The sequence below is a fragment of the Haplochromis burtoni genome, unplaced genomic scaffold, assembly GCF_018398535.1.
Source record: "Haplochromis burtoni strain Fernald_Lab_line unplaced genomic scaffold, NCSU_Asbu1 Contig_158, whole genome shotgun sequence".
NCBI classification, from domain to species: domain Eukaryota; kingdom Metazoa; phylum Chordata; class Actinopteri; order Cichliformes; family Cichlidae; genus Haplochromis; species Haplochromis burtoni.
The window spans coordinates 298,335-315,756 of record NW_024582519.1 but is presented as its reverse complement, the minus strand read 5'-3'; the positions used below and the strand labels follow the sequence as shown (position 1 = coordinate 315,756).

Genomic DNA, 17,422 nt, shown 5'->3' with positions numbered 1-17,422 from the left:
GGGGGGGGGTTCTGCCTCACCAATGCATCTTATTTATTAACAATAAATCTGCTGTTGAAGCAGCAGCGGTTTTTGCGTGAGTGCGCTATAACATCATGACATCAAGAACACGGGACCATTAAACCCTGTTTTCATTCTAACCTGCACCATCTCCACTTGTCAAAATATAACATTAACAGACAATTTCAGAAAATAATACTAAAATGCCTGATTATTACTAATGTTACTATAGATACTTTTAGGCAAGCAATTAATGAATTTAGGGGTACTTGAGCTGCCCTAAAAAAGGTTAGTTTTCAGAATGGATTTTGTCATTTCAGTTTATTGTTTGAAACATGTTTAATTTTAGTTTAGTTTTTGTTAGTTTCAGTGTTAATTTAAGTAATTTTTAATTTATATCATGTAGATATGGTGCATATTTAAAATACTGCTGTCAGCATTAATCTCGTTAAATGATGTTAACACCATAACCGCGATAACGCAGCAAATCTCCGTTAGCGAGTTAGTGTGGATAGGGCCGTGCATGGGGTTGCACGTGGTCAATGCGTTAGCACAGTTAGCTCGTTAACGTGTTAGCGCCGGGCAGTCACACGCACAGGGGGATGCGCGCTAACTTGTCATTAATGTCGTTAACGTCATTTTAACAAGATTAATGCTGACAACACTAATTTAAAAGTTAAAAAATGCTACACCTTTTGAACACAGGTGACTTGCAGAAAACCAAAGTCTCACTAAAGATGTCTATCAAAGCCTCATCAGGCAGGCTGTGGTAACACATTTTACCAGATCTTTTTTACCAAAGACTAAAACTAGGGATTTTTCCACTATATTTTATTTTATTTTAAGTTTAAACTTATTCAATTTTAATTTTCCAGGTTGATTTTTTTCTTTTGAAGTTTTAAGTTCTAAGTTTTACTCTAGATTTGACTGTCAAATTATTCGGTTTTGTTTAACTTCGTGACTTCTGATATTTTAGTCAGTTTTGCAAGTTAGTTTTTTAAGTTAGAGCTGTTTTTTTCAGAAATTTTTATTTTTATTTCAGTTCACTAACTTTTATACTTAGAGTGAAACTATCACTAGAGTTTTTTGTTTAGTTTTATTTTTTATTATAATAACCTTGCTGGATACAATGAAAATATTTTTTGGGAAAATGCACAATATCTTGTGTTTGAGCAAATGTAGATTAATATAAACTGGATGTAGCAGTGTTTTTTATATTATAATCACAGATTTAACTTGAATACCTTTACATCTGCTGACTCTTGTTCATTTATGAATATGAAGTTGTCATTATTCTACAGTATTACATGATGGTTTGTGCAATTAGTTAAGAATAATTCAGTTTAATGTTACAGCTGCATGTTAAAGCATTAGTTAATAATTATTTTGAAATTACTGAGATTGGCTAAAGCTCCAAACAGACAGAGGACCTGCCCCAGTTCCTCAGGTCCTTGGATAGGTCCTAGGTTTACTTTTTAGAAAGAAAGGAATGAAGGTAAAAAACCATGTCGACATGATGTAGTGATGTTCATATTAATATTATTTTTAAGCACACAGGACTCTTCAAACATAGTTTTAACGTACAGATGGGTGTCTCTTGATACTACCCTTACACAGACACACACACGTGTATTCTATATAAAATAAAGGTTCCTCTGTGTCTGTAATCACTGCTTTGTTCAGTCATAAATCCCCAGTTTGAACAACCTGATCAACCACACACGATGGCAAAGAAAAATGACATGGAAATTTGATATTGATCTTTATGTGTATTTGGCAGATAGAATTACTGTTTTCCTTTTAAAATAGGTACTTACTCCTGTTGATATTTATCCATGTCTTCAGTTTTAATGAGTCACTGTAAGGTTAGAGACAGTGTGCCCAATGATTCTCGACTCTATAGCTTGGGTTTTGAGAGCTGAACATAAGCAAAGGGAGGGTAAAGGAAAATGAACAAAGACACATGTTTGACATCTGTTTTTTGCTGGTGAGACAAGACAACTCCATATTGTGTGGCTAATGTACTTAAGTGTCCAGCCAGATTTGGAGCACAGGGTGAGAGAGGGAAATGAAGAAATATGATGACTGGCTCTCCTCTTGAGTCAGACAAATGTTGGTTCATCTGCTCACTGCTCCACACTCACACCCATGCATGCATGCACACGCACAACCACACACACTTGCATACACACACACACACACACACACACAAAGAGAAAAGATGCAATTGACTTAGTATGATTAGGCTGTTCCTTGACCCACAAACACTGCCTCTCATTAAGATCCTCATTTGCAGAACAATTTTAGAGGCAGTAGACTGGTACATAATGTGCAACATCTGCCTGCCCCCTGTTTCTTGTTCAGAGACACAAACTGACACATGGTATCTGTGAATAAGCCCCTTTCTCACTGTCATTATGACGACATGTGACCAGCAGAGTTTGAATCTGGCTTCTTCTTCTGCAGGTCAAAATCTTTAAGGCGAAACCGAGCACTTGAAAAATGTTAGATAAAGCGTCTCTTATGAGAAAACCTGAAACTGATTTGGTTACTCTACGGTCAAATTATGAAAAAGAAGGCTGTTTTAAGAACATTTAAGAGAAGAAGTGAAGAGTGGAAGATTACCGTCTAACTTATCCCTTCTTTCATCATCAAATTATTTAGCTAGAGACACTTACAGTTGCGTACACAGGCATGTTCCACCATGTTTTGGCAGCGTCTCTTGCTGCTCTCTCCTGTATGTGAAGCAGCCAGTATCTCCCTTTATTTGGTGTTTGTACTGCTAAAGACAGATTAATCCAGATCCAGAGTTTAAGACTGTCTCAGGTATATAAAGCAGATCTAAGCCAAGCACAGTTTCACAATAACCAATTATGTGATTTGTGCATTTACATTTATAAAAAAAAAATCAAACACTCACTGCAGTCTTTTCTTGATTTTACTTCATTAAGCTATGCATAAATACATAAAAGATGTATTCTTTATGCATAAAACTGTATGCAAAGTGTACTGCAAGAGGTGAAGCATATATAAATGCAGTGTAGTCCTATTCCTCTCTAACCCACTATCTAAATGTGTGTCCTCATACAGATCAGGATCTATACGATCCAAAGATAAGCTTGCAAATTTTATGAGTTTCTTAGGTAAAATGTATATGAAACACTGTAATATTCATGTTTTTGTGAGTATTCTTTTTGGGTTCACATTGTAACTTTTAACTTTTTCAAAGCTAACTGTGGATAAATAATAAATTACCATAAAGTCAGTGGACGTACATGGGTGGTAGGAATAACGGGATCCTTTTTTTTTTTTTTTGAAAAAAAGCACATACTATTGCTTGTAGATACTGAAAGCACAGTTTGCTCATAGAATTGCAATGATCCATCCAAGAATAATACATGTAGAGAATGTTCAGCATAGACTATGTTTGATGGGCGCGAGTTGAGTTCAGTGGGATGAGCAGCCGGCCAGCCCGGGTTCAAGTCCGACCCCCTGCCCTTTGCTGCATGTCCTACCCTCTCTCTCTCCTTCCACCTTTCCGTTAGTCTTCACTATATCAATCCAATAAAGCCAGAAAAAAATCCAAAAATAAATCTACTTTTGATTACATACATAATAACCTCAGTGCTGTTTAATGCAAATAAAGCATGGATGAAAATGAATCACCTCAAAATATTAATTCTAAGTTTAACAGAGAACTCTAAAATTGACCTGCAGATGTGTCTCTCAAAGGATACTTCTTACTATTCATGATCTCTGGGGTGTTTGTAGAGAGTTAATTGAATGATTAAACTCGGTGCTCTGACGGAAGAAAAGGCAGCTATTCATGTGTCAGTCAGCGCATACAGCAAAATTAAATAGTTGGGTTCCTGAGATCATGTACCAAACCAAACCAAAGCGCAATAACATCTTAACACTACAGAGTATGACTCAACAAATGTAAGCACTGCAGTAGCAAATGTAAACTGACTCTTGTTGAAGTTGTCTTTGCGAGCCAATTGCCAAACCGTAAGGTGCCACCCTTTGAAACAAGATGGCTCTTGCACTGACAGTCCCAGCAAGCACGCTTGTCTTACTTCTGTTCTGCCTCAGCTGAGTCACGGGGAAGTTCAAGTGCCAGGCAGCATTTAATCTACCAGGGGAAGAAGTGACACAGGATTGTGATCATGCAAATGCACCTGCATGAAAAATTCAAGAACCAAATGACAAGCCCTGGTGTGCCAGCGCTGACAGAGGAAGGAAGAGAGGCACATCCCGGGGAAAAACATGACACTCCATGGAGAATTGTGAAAGCACAGTCTCCGCCTGCCGCCTCAGGTAAGTGGGATATTGTCTGCATTAATGTGGCCTAGCTTTGATGCTGAGGGAAGAAAGAACCTGAGAACTGCAGAAGATGACAAAAGATACTAAAGAGTCACAAGTCCTCCACTTTAAAGGAACATCAATCGTACAAATGCCAGTTGGGATGTCAAACCTGCGCAGTGTTTAGTACATCACTCCCACTGCGTACAAATGAGACAGGCTCCAACATGTGAGCGTTTACAGTAAAGGCTTTGAAACACAGTCACTATGCAATACGGCTGATGACGCTATTTGTTGAGTAAGATAACAATAAGCTGCTATCACACCAAGTGTCTTTTGAAACCAAAGTCACAAATCTTTTAAATCGCAAACTAAGTTCATGTCCACTTGCTGACATTTTAAGACTTGTTTGTACGCATTTCTGTTCGAGTGATGCCCTGAGGAGGGATATTATTTCTCTCAGTGGAGTCTGTGGGAGAATTGTCAGCCACTTTTGACCCCAAGCATGAGCCATCCTCATGCTGAATCCTGTGAGACCTTGGACTGCCTTACAAAACCCCAGGACAGAGAAACCATTGATTACCATTTCTTTCCCCCCTGTTTCAGCCGTTAGACTGACAATATCTGTGCACCTAAATCAGACCACTCAAGCTCAAAACCTTCCCTCGCCATAAACCTTACACTTTGTTTTTTCCTATTATGTGCATTCCTGTTTGCATGTGATTTAGATGCCCTCCCCTCCCCATTAGCACCCATCTCCCCACATACTGTATGCACAAACCCCCTTGTTCATGTCTAACGCCAGCCCCAAAGAGATGACGCGGACGTCTGTTTGACTCCCATCTGATGACCTTCTGGTCCTACCCTTAACAAACTGGAGCACTCATAAAGGATGAATTGATCTGCAAGACACACCTCTCAGAGGCAGCGTCGTATATGTGTATGTGTGAGCTTCTGTGCGTCCACGGTGCCATGAACTGCAGGGCCACACTCACTAACAACTCACCCAACTAAAGTGCCATTCCACCCACAGTTAGACCCCTCAGGATGTGTGGGAACAAGGAGTCAGACTATTTCCCTTGGGCTGCTGCCGGAGAGCTTGTCCTTTGCTTGGTGAAAGGGTAAATTAAGTTCATATTTCCCTTGAGTATGAGAGAAGAGACTAGGACATGGGACATTGATCGCCCTGAGTAAATGTTGTCCAGTTGGAAAACAGCTTTTAGATGAGAAAAGTATTTGTCTTATTTCCAACACCTGTGCTTCGCTCTCAGTGAATTAGAAGGGCTCAAACTCAGAGACTGATATACCAAGTCATCTCAGTATAAAGGCACGATTTTACTTCAGTGATGCTCATCAAACCCTTTAATTCTCTTTTGATCAACCTCCAGCACCTGAAACTGTCTTGACGCCTTTTTCTGTTCAAGCCTAAGACTTCAGGTTCACTCAGATTGAGTTTTGAAAGGCAGCAGGTCATGCATGTGTGAAGTCCTACAAAGGCAAATCTGTTAATTGAGGTTCATAGATAAATTTGATGCCATTTCATTGTAACACACAATGTCTGGTAGAGAATAACAGCCATTAGACATTTAAATGACTACTTGTTATCAGACAAAGTAGGTGTTCTACTATGTCTACTAGCAGGCAGATATTTCAAATGTTCATAATTTAACTTAATGACTTGGAACTGCAAAATGTGAGTTAAACTTTCATTTCTTCACATGACCACTAGAGGACTTCTATGTAATCTGATTATGCTACATTAGATTATGCAGCAGGCAGCTTATCATTGATTAGTAGAAATAAAAATTGCTATCTGAGCCTACTAGTAGGTATAGGAAGGCACCTACCAACCAGATGTATAAGGCTACTGATAACAGCCATTCAACGGACTTATGACAGCCAAATAAAGTGTTCACTGAATGGGGTATCGATCTGGCATCAGAAACATCATGTGACAAGAAGCAGCTAAAAAAGAAAAAAGCTCTTCAGGTCATTAACTGCCTCCAGACTGTTAAAGAAAACTTACAGTGAGAGCCAGTCCTCTGAAAACTCTTGGGTTTTCTTGGGGATGGTTGAATTGACCTTTCTGGACCTTTTTGTGCTTTACTAGTGACTGGAACTTAATGAACAGGAGCACCTCTGTGGATTTGATGGATCCACAAAATGTGATGCAGCAGCTGATGGCCATCCCAGGAGGTGGAACACTTCAGCAGCAGGTTCAATAGCTCATTATCGGCGGTCCCGCTGGGTAATTAATGAACAGTGGGATCCTGTCACAGCGACAGATAAACATATACTTTTCCTCCCTATCAAGCCTCCTGCAGCAAACATTGTATGTCCGTATCTTTTTTTTTTTTAAATAAAGATGCATTATATTTGTTCTAAAAATAAATATGATTACACTATTTACGTCCCAGGACATGTTAATGAGTTGAAAAATTAATTTGCTAGTCGTCTTCACAGAATACATGAAGTGCAAGTTGATGTTTTCACAGAAGGAAATTTATCTACTCTGTATGGTCATTTATGGTTTGGCAGTGGTCAGGGTACAGCATATAATAACTACAGCAATAAAAAGCATAATACATAAATATACATACAGATGTTACCTCTAAGAAGACGTAATGCATATAATTTTGTGAGTACACAGCTCAGTTTATCAGTATCATTAAAATGAATGCCCACTTAGTGTTAATGACGTGTATAGTAAGCCAATATCGATCAGTTACTGCCCCATATGCAGTATCAGATTTGATAGGGGCTGATGTTCATGTTTTGGCTTTTCTGTTGTAAAATTAAACTTTTTTTAAATTTTGTATTTTTTATGCCATGACCCAAAACTTACATTTAGATGTCTGAACCTGATGGTTCACTTTGGGCCCATAAATTTTTTGTTGAATGTGTGTTTGTTGAGGTCATGATTTGACATCTTAATGTTGTTAGGGTACAGGCAACAACCTTACTGTGACTGAGGTTAGGGTAAATATTGTTAAATGACAAAGTAAGTTTTTTATTATGGTGTTGGAAAAAGGACCAAACCTCTAATGGCCTTACCTGTATTGCTTGCCATATAATCCGGAGCTTAGATTTAAAACTTTTTATATTGTTAGCCAGTCATTCTGAGTGACAAAGTAACGAGCCAAGGACCTGTTTTTGCCCTGCTCATAGAATCCAGCCCACCCCAAAAGAAGTGCAATTGTTCCAAAAATCATGAGGTAAGAAAATAATGAGAAGGTGAAAATACACTATGGCTAGCCAGACACTCACTATCATAACTTTACTATCTCATCTGTTTGTCATAACATAGATTTATCGTCATCTGATAGTTTGGCAGCAAAGCAACAACAAAGAAAAAAAATGTCACGTTAGCCTTTGATAAGCTCTGTATACACATCCATAGCTCCTGATATCTACACGGTTAATCAACACTCCGAAATAGAAAACACTTCCTGAGTCAAATTAAAGCAACATCAAAGCACTTGAAGTCAACACAAAATAGATTCAAGCACAATTTTTTTCTGGACAATCCTTTAAAGGCTTTTTGTTTTGTTGCTCACATAAGTATGTAATATCTCATTTAATTAGCAAACTAAGCCCTCTGACAAACAGGCATATGGTCCTCGCTCTCCCACGGCCTTGGCCAAGGAATGAATATGCATATCCTGGGACCTCAGTAGCTTGTTACCCTGGAATGAATTCTACACAAGCCTAATCCCTGATCTATTATTTACCCCTTGACCAAACATGCAAGTGGGGCTTCCAGACGCTTGACTTGATAGAAATGACTGCCCTGGGATTCCACTGCCTCTCTCACCCCAGCGGAAAGCCGGGCTGAGGCAGGCAGGCAGGCAGTCACTCCGATGAGAGTGAATGTTTCTCTTTTTCTGTTCCACTCTATCCTCTAACTAACACAACACCCTCAGACACACACTCATACACAGACACACACCCCTCACTCCTTCAAGTCTTCACTCTCGAGATGTCTTAGTCAAATGTTGAGCAAATCATCATAAAAACAAGTGCACAATGAAACTTTAATGAGCACGCCTAATTCTGAGGGATCTGAGGGACAGCTCAGGGAATCAGTGTCACATCCCTGCTGAAGGCAACAACGGAAACTATTTCAAACTGCTTCAAACACGCGTGCGCGCGCACAAGCGCAGGGTCGCACGTGTGTTTGCCTTAGAGAACAGAAAGTAAAAAAGTAAAAAAGGGCGAAGATTTCTTGTTATAACATGAAATTCTGTGTCCGACGCTAAAGAGCTGATACAGCATTCAAAATCATTTTCTTTTTTCCCCTTTTTTTTGTTTAATGCATTGCTCCTTCAGCCTGATCTGATGAACTCCCCTTTTTGACAGTACTGTTAAAAATCGGCAGTATTATTTAGACTAGAACATTATATATTATCTAAATGCACACGAAGAAAAAGAAATCTCATTGAATCACTGCTGCTTCTCAAATATTGAAAGCTTTTAATACGCCTCTCTGACGATTTCTTATCTTGGGGCTAAGGGTTTTTGGCACATTTTTCTTGCACGACGAAGCGAATCCTCATGCTGGCACAACATTGTAAATCAACTCATGAGGCACAAAAGCTCCGTGGACCCGCAGTCACTTGGGTTACAGTCACACACGGCGTGTAAAACACTGATCTGAATTCACCCAACACAACAGAGCAGCCCTGACCGTCCGCAGCTCTCCGCTGTGCTGACTCTGCAGAAGGAAATCACCGGGGAAGTGTAGGAAGCTTTTCTTTTTTTTCTCTTTTTTTCATCAAGGTAGGGCAAGCAGTTACAACTCGACTTCTGGCTGACAGTGATCCCTGCAGTTTCCTTGATTACTTCAGTTTACGGTTTGGGGGAAAGGAGAGGCGACAGAGTGTCGTGGTCGCGCGTTCCTCTCCGTGAGACCGACCCGTACCCAAACGACGCGCGTTTTTCTCTCAAGTCGGGACGCTTTCAATCTCGGGATGAAAAAGCGAGCGCTCGTTTCCCCGTGTTACTCCTAGAAGTGTCAAGAAAAAACCATCGTTGCTGAGTCTGAAAAGAAACCCGAGCGTGAATCGCAAGATATACATCGGACTGGATTGAAGAGGAGAAAGTTCCCCACTTGAGGGCGAAATCAGACTTTATTGAGGACGCCAACTTTGAAAAGTGCCAGGAGCCCCGGGGTCTGTCAGATACAACATGCAGCAATGGTAAATATGATTTTTCTGCGTGTACTTTCTGAAGTTTTTCAGATGCCACATCGGTGTGACAAATCACGGGAGCTGTAACTTTTTATTAACTTGTTTGCTGGTCAGACGAGAGAAGAAAAAAAAAGTTTTGCTGAAGTCATATATTTCCCCCTGTTTGCTTTGCTTCATATGACGTATTTGATAGATTTGTCAGTAAAACTAATAGAAAAAAATGTATTAACCTTGTTTAGATAAATTTTTCTTTACCTTTTCCTCGTCTGCGAGTCTCACAAAATCACCAACTGTTGCGTTTCTGAGCCTTTCAAATCCTGAGGAAAAAACGGGGCTTAAAAAGTAAGTTAACAAAATCTAACCTCACTTGTTATTATTTAAAGCTTTTGCCTGAAAGTGTTTCATAATTCTCTGCTCCTGCAAGACAAATTGAAAACTTTTAGGTGGCGTCTGACAGGAAAAATCCAGGCGCTGTAAATTGTATAACTGTTAAAGTGTTTACATGATATTTATGTATAAGCCACTTTGATACCAGTTGGTATTGAGGCCTTGATTGGAGTGGAGTTCAGTGCAATTTCTTCATACATCAAGGACACACAGGGGCTCATAAAAACGGTGTGTGTTGTTTTAGATCAACGTGGACACACTTGATTGTACCTCAGCTGGGTCTAAAATTTGGAAAGTAAATTTTCTTAGGCCTCATAAAAACCCTCTTCTGAAAATCCTGCTTCAATTTTTCTGCACAATTCCTTCTCCTTTAAGGAACAAACATGTTTTCCTGTGCTATGTCAACGCAGCCAAAACCTTTAGGTAATTTTAAGAGTTTGTAAAGTGTGTGTGTGTGTTTTTAATTATTTTTTTTTTGCCAAATACACTAGTTCATCCCCACTGTTTATGTGCCCCTGTGTTACAGTTCACCCATAAAAACAAACTCATTGAAACACAAGCAGACGGCCAGCTTGAATTTCAAAGTCAGCTTAAGACACTTCAGTTTGGACATATCTGAACGCTTCAAAAGACGAGGAGAGGAAAAGAGAGAGAGAGAGAGAGAGTGTGTGAGGGGTAGAAAACGAGAAACAATGAGGGTGACTGAGATGAATGTTCCCACTTAAAAGTACCTTCACACTTTCGTCAGTGAGATGTGTGCGAGATTAATGCCTAACAGTATTTTGGCCTGGTATGAGTGTGCGTGTGTGTCAAGGATGTTTCATGAGCTGGTGCTGCTACTACAGTGAAGAATGCCAATTTACATTCCTGCAGTGTCATTTCATTACTTTTATCTCCGTGCTGCTGTCTCTCAGCCAGACCGAGTGGGGATCTGTTCAATTTCACATTTCCTTTACCACATAAGTTGCAGATGTTAAAATGCTGCTAATGATTTTCATCATGTTCGAAATGCTTCTGTCTTGTGCTTTTTGTGTCGGATAATTATGACTTTTTCAGAACTGCGTGAAAGCCACCGTGAAACAAATCAGCTTAGCAAATAAAATGCATATTTTGAATGAAACAATTAAAAAAAATAGTACATTTATAAGACAAAAATCCTCAAAAATTATTAGAGAAAAACACCGTCGTACATGTCCTTTAATATGCAGGAAACAGACTCCCTTCTGCACCAGCCTGTACTTCTGCTGCGTGAGGTTAAAGAAAAAGTTAAAGTTGTCAAAGGATCTGCAGCTAGGTCGTGATTCCTCTGGGTCTGTGAGAATCAGAGAGGGGAGAGCGTGTGTGTGTGTGGGGTGGGTGCCACTGGTTAGTCGGTTCAATAATCTGCTGGACAGGTAGGCCTGTGACGCCCCCCCTTAGAGAGGCTGCTAATGAAGAGAAAGGCTGCTCAGTGGTGCTCTGCTCTGACCCCACCAACCCTCCCTGTCCCCCCTGCTGGCTTCCTCTGATTACTCCTCACAACGAGAACACCCCACACCCCCACCCCTCCACACCAACTCCATCCTCACTGTTTCCCCCCGGCTTTCTTACTTTCTAACTCCCTGCCTCCTCACTTAATAAGAATGAGTGCTAAGTGCATAAAGACTCTGCTGATAACCCACTCGGTGCATTTATGCATTTGCTGCTGTCTCCTATTTATGCAGCTGCTTAAGCCTATATTTCAATTGATGAATTTACAGAGATAATCACTGCTTGACCATAATTTCCCAAAATATTTTTCTGTACAATTTTAGTAATGAGGCCGCGTTTGAAAGTACAGCGCTTAACCTCAGAGAGGCACAAGTGAAGGGGAATATGTGCAAGTGCGGATCAGGAAGAAAAACCAACAGCATTTATTTTAGATGAAAGGAAATATGCACTTTCACTCATGCTAACAGGTAAAGATATTCAGCAAATCTGAGAGAGAGAGAGAGCACTTTTTCCATCTTCTCCCACGAGTGTTTCTGCGATGCTTCAGCAGCGTCAAAGCTGGATTGTTGCACTGTTCTTATTTATTCAGAGGTGGGTCACTGGTACCGATATGGCGCTGCTACTCTCCATCCATTCCCATCACCGATAATCTCCTGAGTGACTGATAGTGTGTCTTGGCAGTGACAGCAAAGGTAATATTTTGAAGGGGGGGGGGGGGGTCACATGCATAGGGATGCCTTAAGATGGAAATCTTTAAACAAGACACCAGAACCTAAGCTGTGAGCTTTGGCGACTAAAACAGAGACACAGTGAAATGTTGAAACAAATTGGATCGCAGGGCTCCTAATTTAATAAAGAACACAGCGTGAGACATACTTGATTTAAAACAATATACATATGCGAGACGTAATTCCATTTTTCGTACCCCAGCACACACAAAGCAAGGAACCGAATCTTCACACACTTACCTTTGTGAAAACATTATGAAATTTGGTCTGTGTTCATGTGATTCCTAACTTTTAAAAAAAAGGAGACATAAATAGCAAAAGGTAATGAATAGGGTGAACAGCTGTTATGACACGAGCATTTAAGATGTGTTTAGTCTCACACTATCACGCAGATTGATATCTGTAAGAGTTTCAGTCTGCTCAATTATGGTATTGTCTCTGCGGTGACAAAACGGATCACATTTGGAAATGGCAAGTTAATCAGATTAAAATCGGCCTCCCATCTACAAAGCGCAACCTGATACCTGTACTTCTATGCATTCATTTTTTTAATGCCCTTTTTTTGTTTTCTACAGGCTTCATTTCGAATGTTAAATGTTAAAACGTCTTATGTGCGATAATGTAAGGAAACAGGAAGAACTGGGGAATACTCGTGTGCTAAAACATGAAGACACTGAGTGCTTGTGGAAGCTTCTCACTCACTCTGTCTTTATTTGTGATAGGACACATTTGGCACAGCGACCCTAATACATTTTCCTGCCCTCTGAGGCGCAGTCATAACTCTTAGGTTTTCAGATGTAATTTGAGGTGGCCTTAATTGATTCTGTCCAGAACTAATTACCAGCGACTGAGTAAAATAAACACCTCAGTGTCACTTGGTGGCAACTGTCCAATCGGTAGGGAAATTACTTTTCACTTGTAATCCATACGTTCTTCAGTGGGGCTGGGATATAATTCGTGTCGACGCTATAGAAATAGCAGAGACGCTGGACCTGTGTAACGAACAGGAGTATAGTTGTAACCAAATGGCTCAGTTGGGAGGTATAGGGTTATGTGGTATAATTTATATTTTATAGCTCCCTTCTGCACTGACTGCACTCCAGAATAAAGTTGTTCGATTTTGTTCCATGAACAGGGAGTGAGAAAATCTGGGATTTCACTTGCGATGGAAATTCCAGACGCCGCTTTGTTCCTCGGTTCCTTCTTGTATTTTTTATTTTCCTGTTGAGTCTCATTTCTTGCTTTCAGATAAAAAGACGACAAACTGCTGCTGCGAATAAGTGAGTGTTCATTTGAATGACTGCGTGCGTTTTTTTTTTTCTGGGTGTGTGCATGAGTGGCTTTTGCCCGAGTGACTCAAAAAGGGATGGAAAGATCTCCTCAGGCCATACAGAGTGATTTGATTAGAAGAGAATAATTTGCCCTAAAGGTGTCTTTTCTCTTCCCTCCAAAAAAGCTGGTGGAAGAAATCTGATATGACAAGATAAGTGGTGGCTCATGAAAAATTCCTGAGGACTGAGACGTAGCATGTTGACTTTGGAATTATTGCCGTGAGTGTCTAGTTCTTTTTCTAGTAACTGTGCCTGACAATGTTTTTTTTTTTACCTGAATAGCCTTTGAAATGATTCCTCTGGTTCTCAATCCAGAATTCTTTCATTTAAAATCTGTTTATGTACTGACCGAAGGATGGACAAAGTAAACTCCACAATTCATTCCAGGCATTTTCTTCTTCAGACTTCTTTGACCGTACACCAGAGCAATCTTTATTGGTCAGCTACTGTTATTCCTTCCTGTGAATGGCATTTATCATTGTTTTAAAATAGCGGGCTTGGACAGGCTAAAGACATGCTCCAGTGTATATGCAGCAACTCCTTTGCTGGGCTGCAGCCTTTTTTAAAGTTTTGACTGATGTTTTTTTCTAATTGCACAATATTCCAGATCGTGTACCAACTTCATGTTCAGTTTTTGCACTAAAAAGGAGAACTTGTGCCTTTGGGTTTCTTTTTGTTGCCTGTTACTATATCAAGTAGACTTGGGACCTCTCCGTGTCATTGCACCCCTTTACCCTGTCATGCAGACTGTGATGTGATCACGTCATGTTTTTTGGAGTCCATCCATGGACTTAGATGGGATGAAGTGGGCCTAACTGGTCAGCAGCAATACATTTTAAAAATTATTTTGTAATGAAAAATTTATATGATTTTATATGAAAAGCAGATCATATGCCAGATTATGATTGTCCACATTATAAGGTCTTTGGTGTGATGCGGTGTTTTAGAAATGGAACAACAGCATGTAAGATTTATTTCTCAGGGCACAGTCCTCCTTCTGCTGTTTTCAGGATTTAGTCACAGTTGTGTTTTCCCTACTGGTTAGCTCGCTAGCCGGGCTGCTATTGTGGTATCCCTCAGTATTATTTAGCTGCTTCTCTAGAGAGAAACTGGCAATCTCAGTCCACTTCTCTAGAGATCTAAGCAGAACCTGCAGCAGGTGGAAAATTGGTTCACGTGGTGCTACACCAACCTCACAGCTGAATCCAAGACGGTGATATTGGAGTTTCTTGGAAAGATGACAGACTCATTGTAGATGCAGCTCATTTTACTGTGCCATTATTTTTTTAAATTTATTTTGTTGTTTCAAAGTACTTGGCCAGTGTTGTTTAACAATTTATTTAAGCAGAGTAAAACATCCTCACTCATTTTTTTGCCATTATGCTCATTACGACACGAGTCCTTGTTGACAGATTATATCTTGTGATCGTTCAGTGTGCACCAGTGACAGCCTGAAACTTGTCACCACGTGTCTCACTAAATTTATAACTGTGTAAATCCTGGACACTATCATCACTCTTATAGTGAGCATCAGGAAGTATCAATGAGTAAACAAATACATACCAGCACGTTTGATTTTACTGGATGCAACGTTACCATATACAGTTTAAAATATGATTTCAGAGACTTAACAGGATTGTAACATTTTGCTGATGTTATATTAGCGCTGCAGCAGTGTATTTATAGTGAAAACTGTTCTGTTGTTGCAACAAGATGCTTCAGGGTTGGGTGTTCTCCCAGTTATACTTTGGCGTGACTCACAAAGAAGCCGTTCTCTTTGTGTAAGAGCGATACAGTCATTAATTACAATTTCCATTTAACTCAAAGCGAGAAATCCTGTATCTAAAAAGCTCATAGGCCTTTCTTCTGGGATCTTATCTACCTAGTAATAGTAATAGTAATATGCTTTTTGTTTTATGGAAGTACTTTGTTGCCTTTTCCATAAAAACATTATTGCAACAGTCAGCTGTGTATCCTACATCTGGATGTTGTTTAGTTCTCATATTAGTGAGATAAAAAAAAATAGATAACTTAAGTGTGTGTGTGTGTGTGTGTGTGTGTGTGTGTGTGTATGTTTCTGTCGGTGTGTATTAACTAGTGTGTAAATCCATATATTCTGGGCCAAAGGGAGCCGTAATCACCTTGATTTTTCGAGACTTTAGTTCTGGCAGGCTTTTTTTCTGACAATGATTCTCACTTGAATATATTGATAATATTTCAGACACACTGGTAACCTTGTAGGCTGAATGTATAATCTAGCTTCTATTAGCAAGCCTTAATGCAGAGTTTGGACTCTTTAGCCTTGAATATAATTCTATGTCTTTGATTTTGGATAAAAATCAGCAAAGGATGTCGGTGCATTGTATATGTGTTCAATTACGTTTTGAATGCTTTTATGAATTTATGTGTGTGCAATTTATGAATGTGTGCATGTTTGAAAGACACTTTTCCTCTCAGCGGCAAGGTGATTATTACTGAACCCATAACCTCTGACCCTAATGAAAGAGAAATTTGAATCCAAAACAAAGCCACATCAAAGAGTGCACATTTTAACCCAAACAGTTCTCTTTTCTTAGTAATAACTTATATATGCTTACAGTGTAGTGTTTACAGTGTGACAACAGAAAATTATCTATTTAAAAGTCATTTGTGTTGACTTTTTGAAGGCAAAAGAATATTATGTGCTGGTGGGAGATGGAATTGTTACGGATAAAATACGCGTGTAATTGTAGATAGATAGATAGATAGCGATATAAGCTAGCTAATTAACTTATATACCTATATTTAACAATTATACATTATACTTTAGGGCTGAATAGTTAATCGAATTTGAATGTCAGTCAAAATTTTAGCTCCCCGCGATCGAGCCATATTGAAAATGCATGCCCTGCCAATAGAATGCAAAGCAAAAATAAATCAAGCGCTCCCAAATTAAGTGCCTGACCACATGCCTGCATGCACCAATCACAGCTGTTCCCTGCACCTCACAGCAGCAAGTTTTGCACAACTAGTCTGGATGAGCAACACAACATAAAAAGACAGATATAAAACAAGAAAGCAAATATCTGGGACAAGGTGAAGAGCTTGTCACTGGACGTGGATCATCAGTCATTCTTTAGAAATAATTCAGATTCAGCTCATGGGATGTTAACAAAGAGAAAACCGTGCTGAAAATAATCTTGGCCATAATTGTGCACCACAACTGTACCTCCTACAGACTTGTCAAGGTAGTGATTAGTTTGTACTGTCTTTTAATCTTGTGATTTGGGAGGAAAGAATATTTATTTTGATGCTATACATTAAATATTTAACTCTGTATGAGTATTTTAATTTCTGTCACAATCTTTTAGGGTTCATTGACTAAGCTGTAGCCCTTCGAGCTGAGCGCGCTTTGCAACGCATCACCAAAAACCTGGATGACATGTTAGAAGTCCTACTGTGTGATTGTTGGTGACAAAAGTGCTATTTATGGTGATAATCATAGTAATTAAGCGGTCTCAGGATGATAGGATTTTGTGTGTTTGTTTGTCTTAGTTCACTTTTCCTGTTTGAGGGAAACTTAACACTCATTAACTGTGTGTGAAGGGCACATCTGTATGTGTTTCTGCCTGCATGTACAGTCTATGATTGTGTGTGTGTGTGTTTTCACATGTGTTTGTGGCTGTGGGTGTTTTTGGAGTGGAGGAGAAATGTGCTGACAGGTAGTGTGTCAGGAGGGGGACAGTGGCGCTTTTGAGACAGATACAAGAGACGAGTCTCAGGGAGAGGGAGAGAGAAAGAGGGCCTCTTTCATGTGACTCTGCATTCCACCAAGGCACAGGCAGGGAGAGGCACAAGACGAGACATGCGTCCCCCCTCGTCACTCCCTCTGCCTCTTCCCCACCGCACCCGCTCTCCCATCCACTCCTCCCCATCCAGCCTCCATCCCTCCCTTCAGCCAGCGACCTTAACATTTATCAAAGAACCCCATGCTGGAATTCCTCTTCAGCATCTGTGTCTTGGTGGGAGAGGCACA

At 39.8% G+C, this 17,422-nt stretch overlaps 1 protein-coding gene across 2 annotated transcripts in view; it reads left to right on the top strand.

Moving 5' to 3' along the window:
• The first annotated feature begins 8,660 nt into the window (after positions 1-8,660).
• bnc2 (basonuclin 2) overlaps positions 8,661-17,422 on the top strand; it is a 167,311-nt gene continuing 158,549 nt past the window's right edge. The window contains exon 1 of one of the 2 annotated variants that reach the window (XM_042225041.1): positions 8,661-9,500. In XM_042225041.1, coding sequence (XP_042080975.1) covers positions 9,498-9,500 — 3 coding nt within the window. In that variant the 5' untranslated portion in view covers positions 8,661-9,497. The remainder of the gene's footprint in view (positions 9,501-17,422) is intronic. The other variant, XM_005932385.3, reaches the window with a different exon arrangement.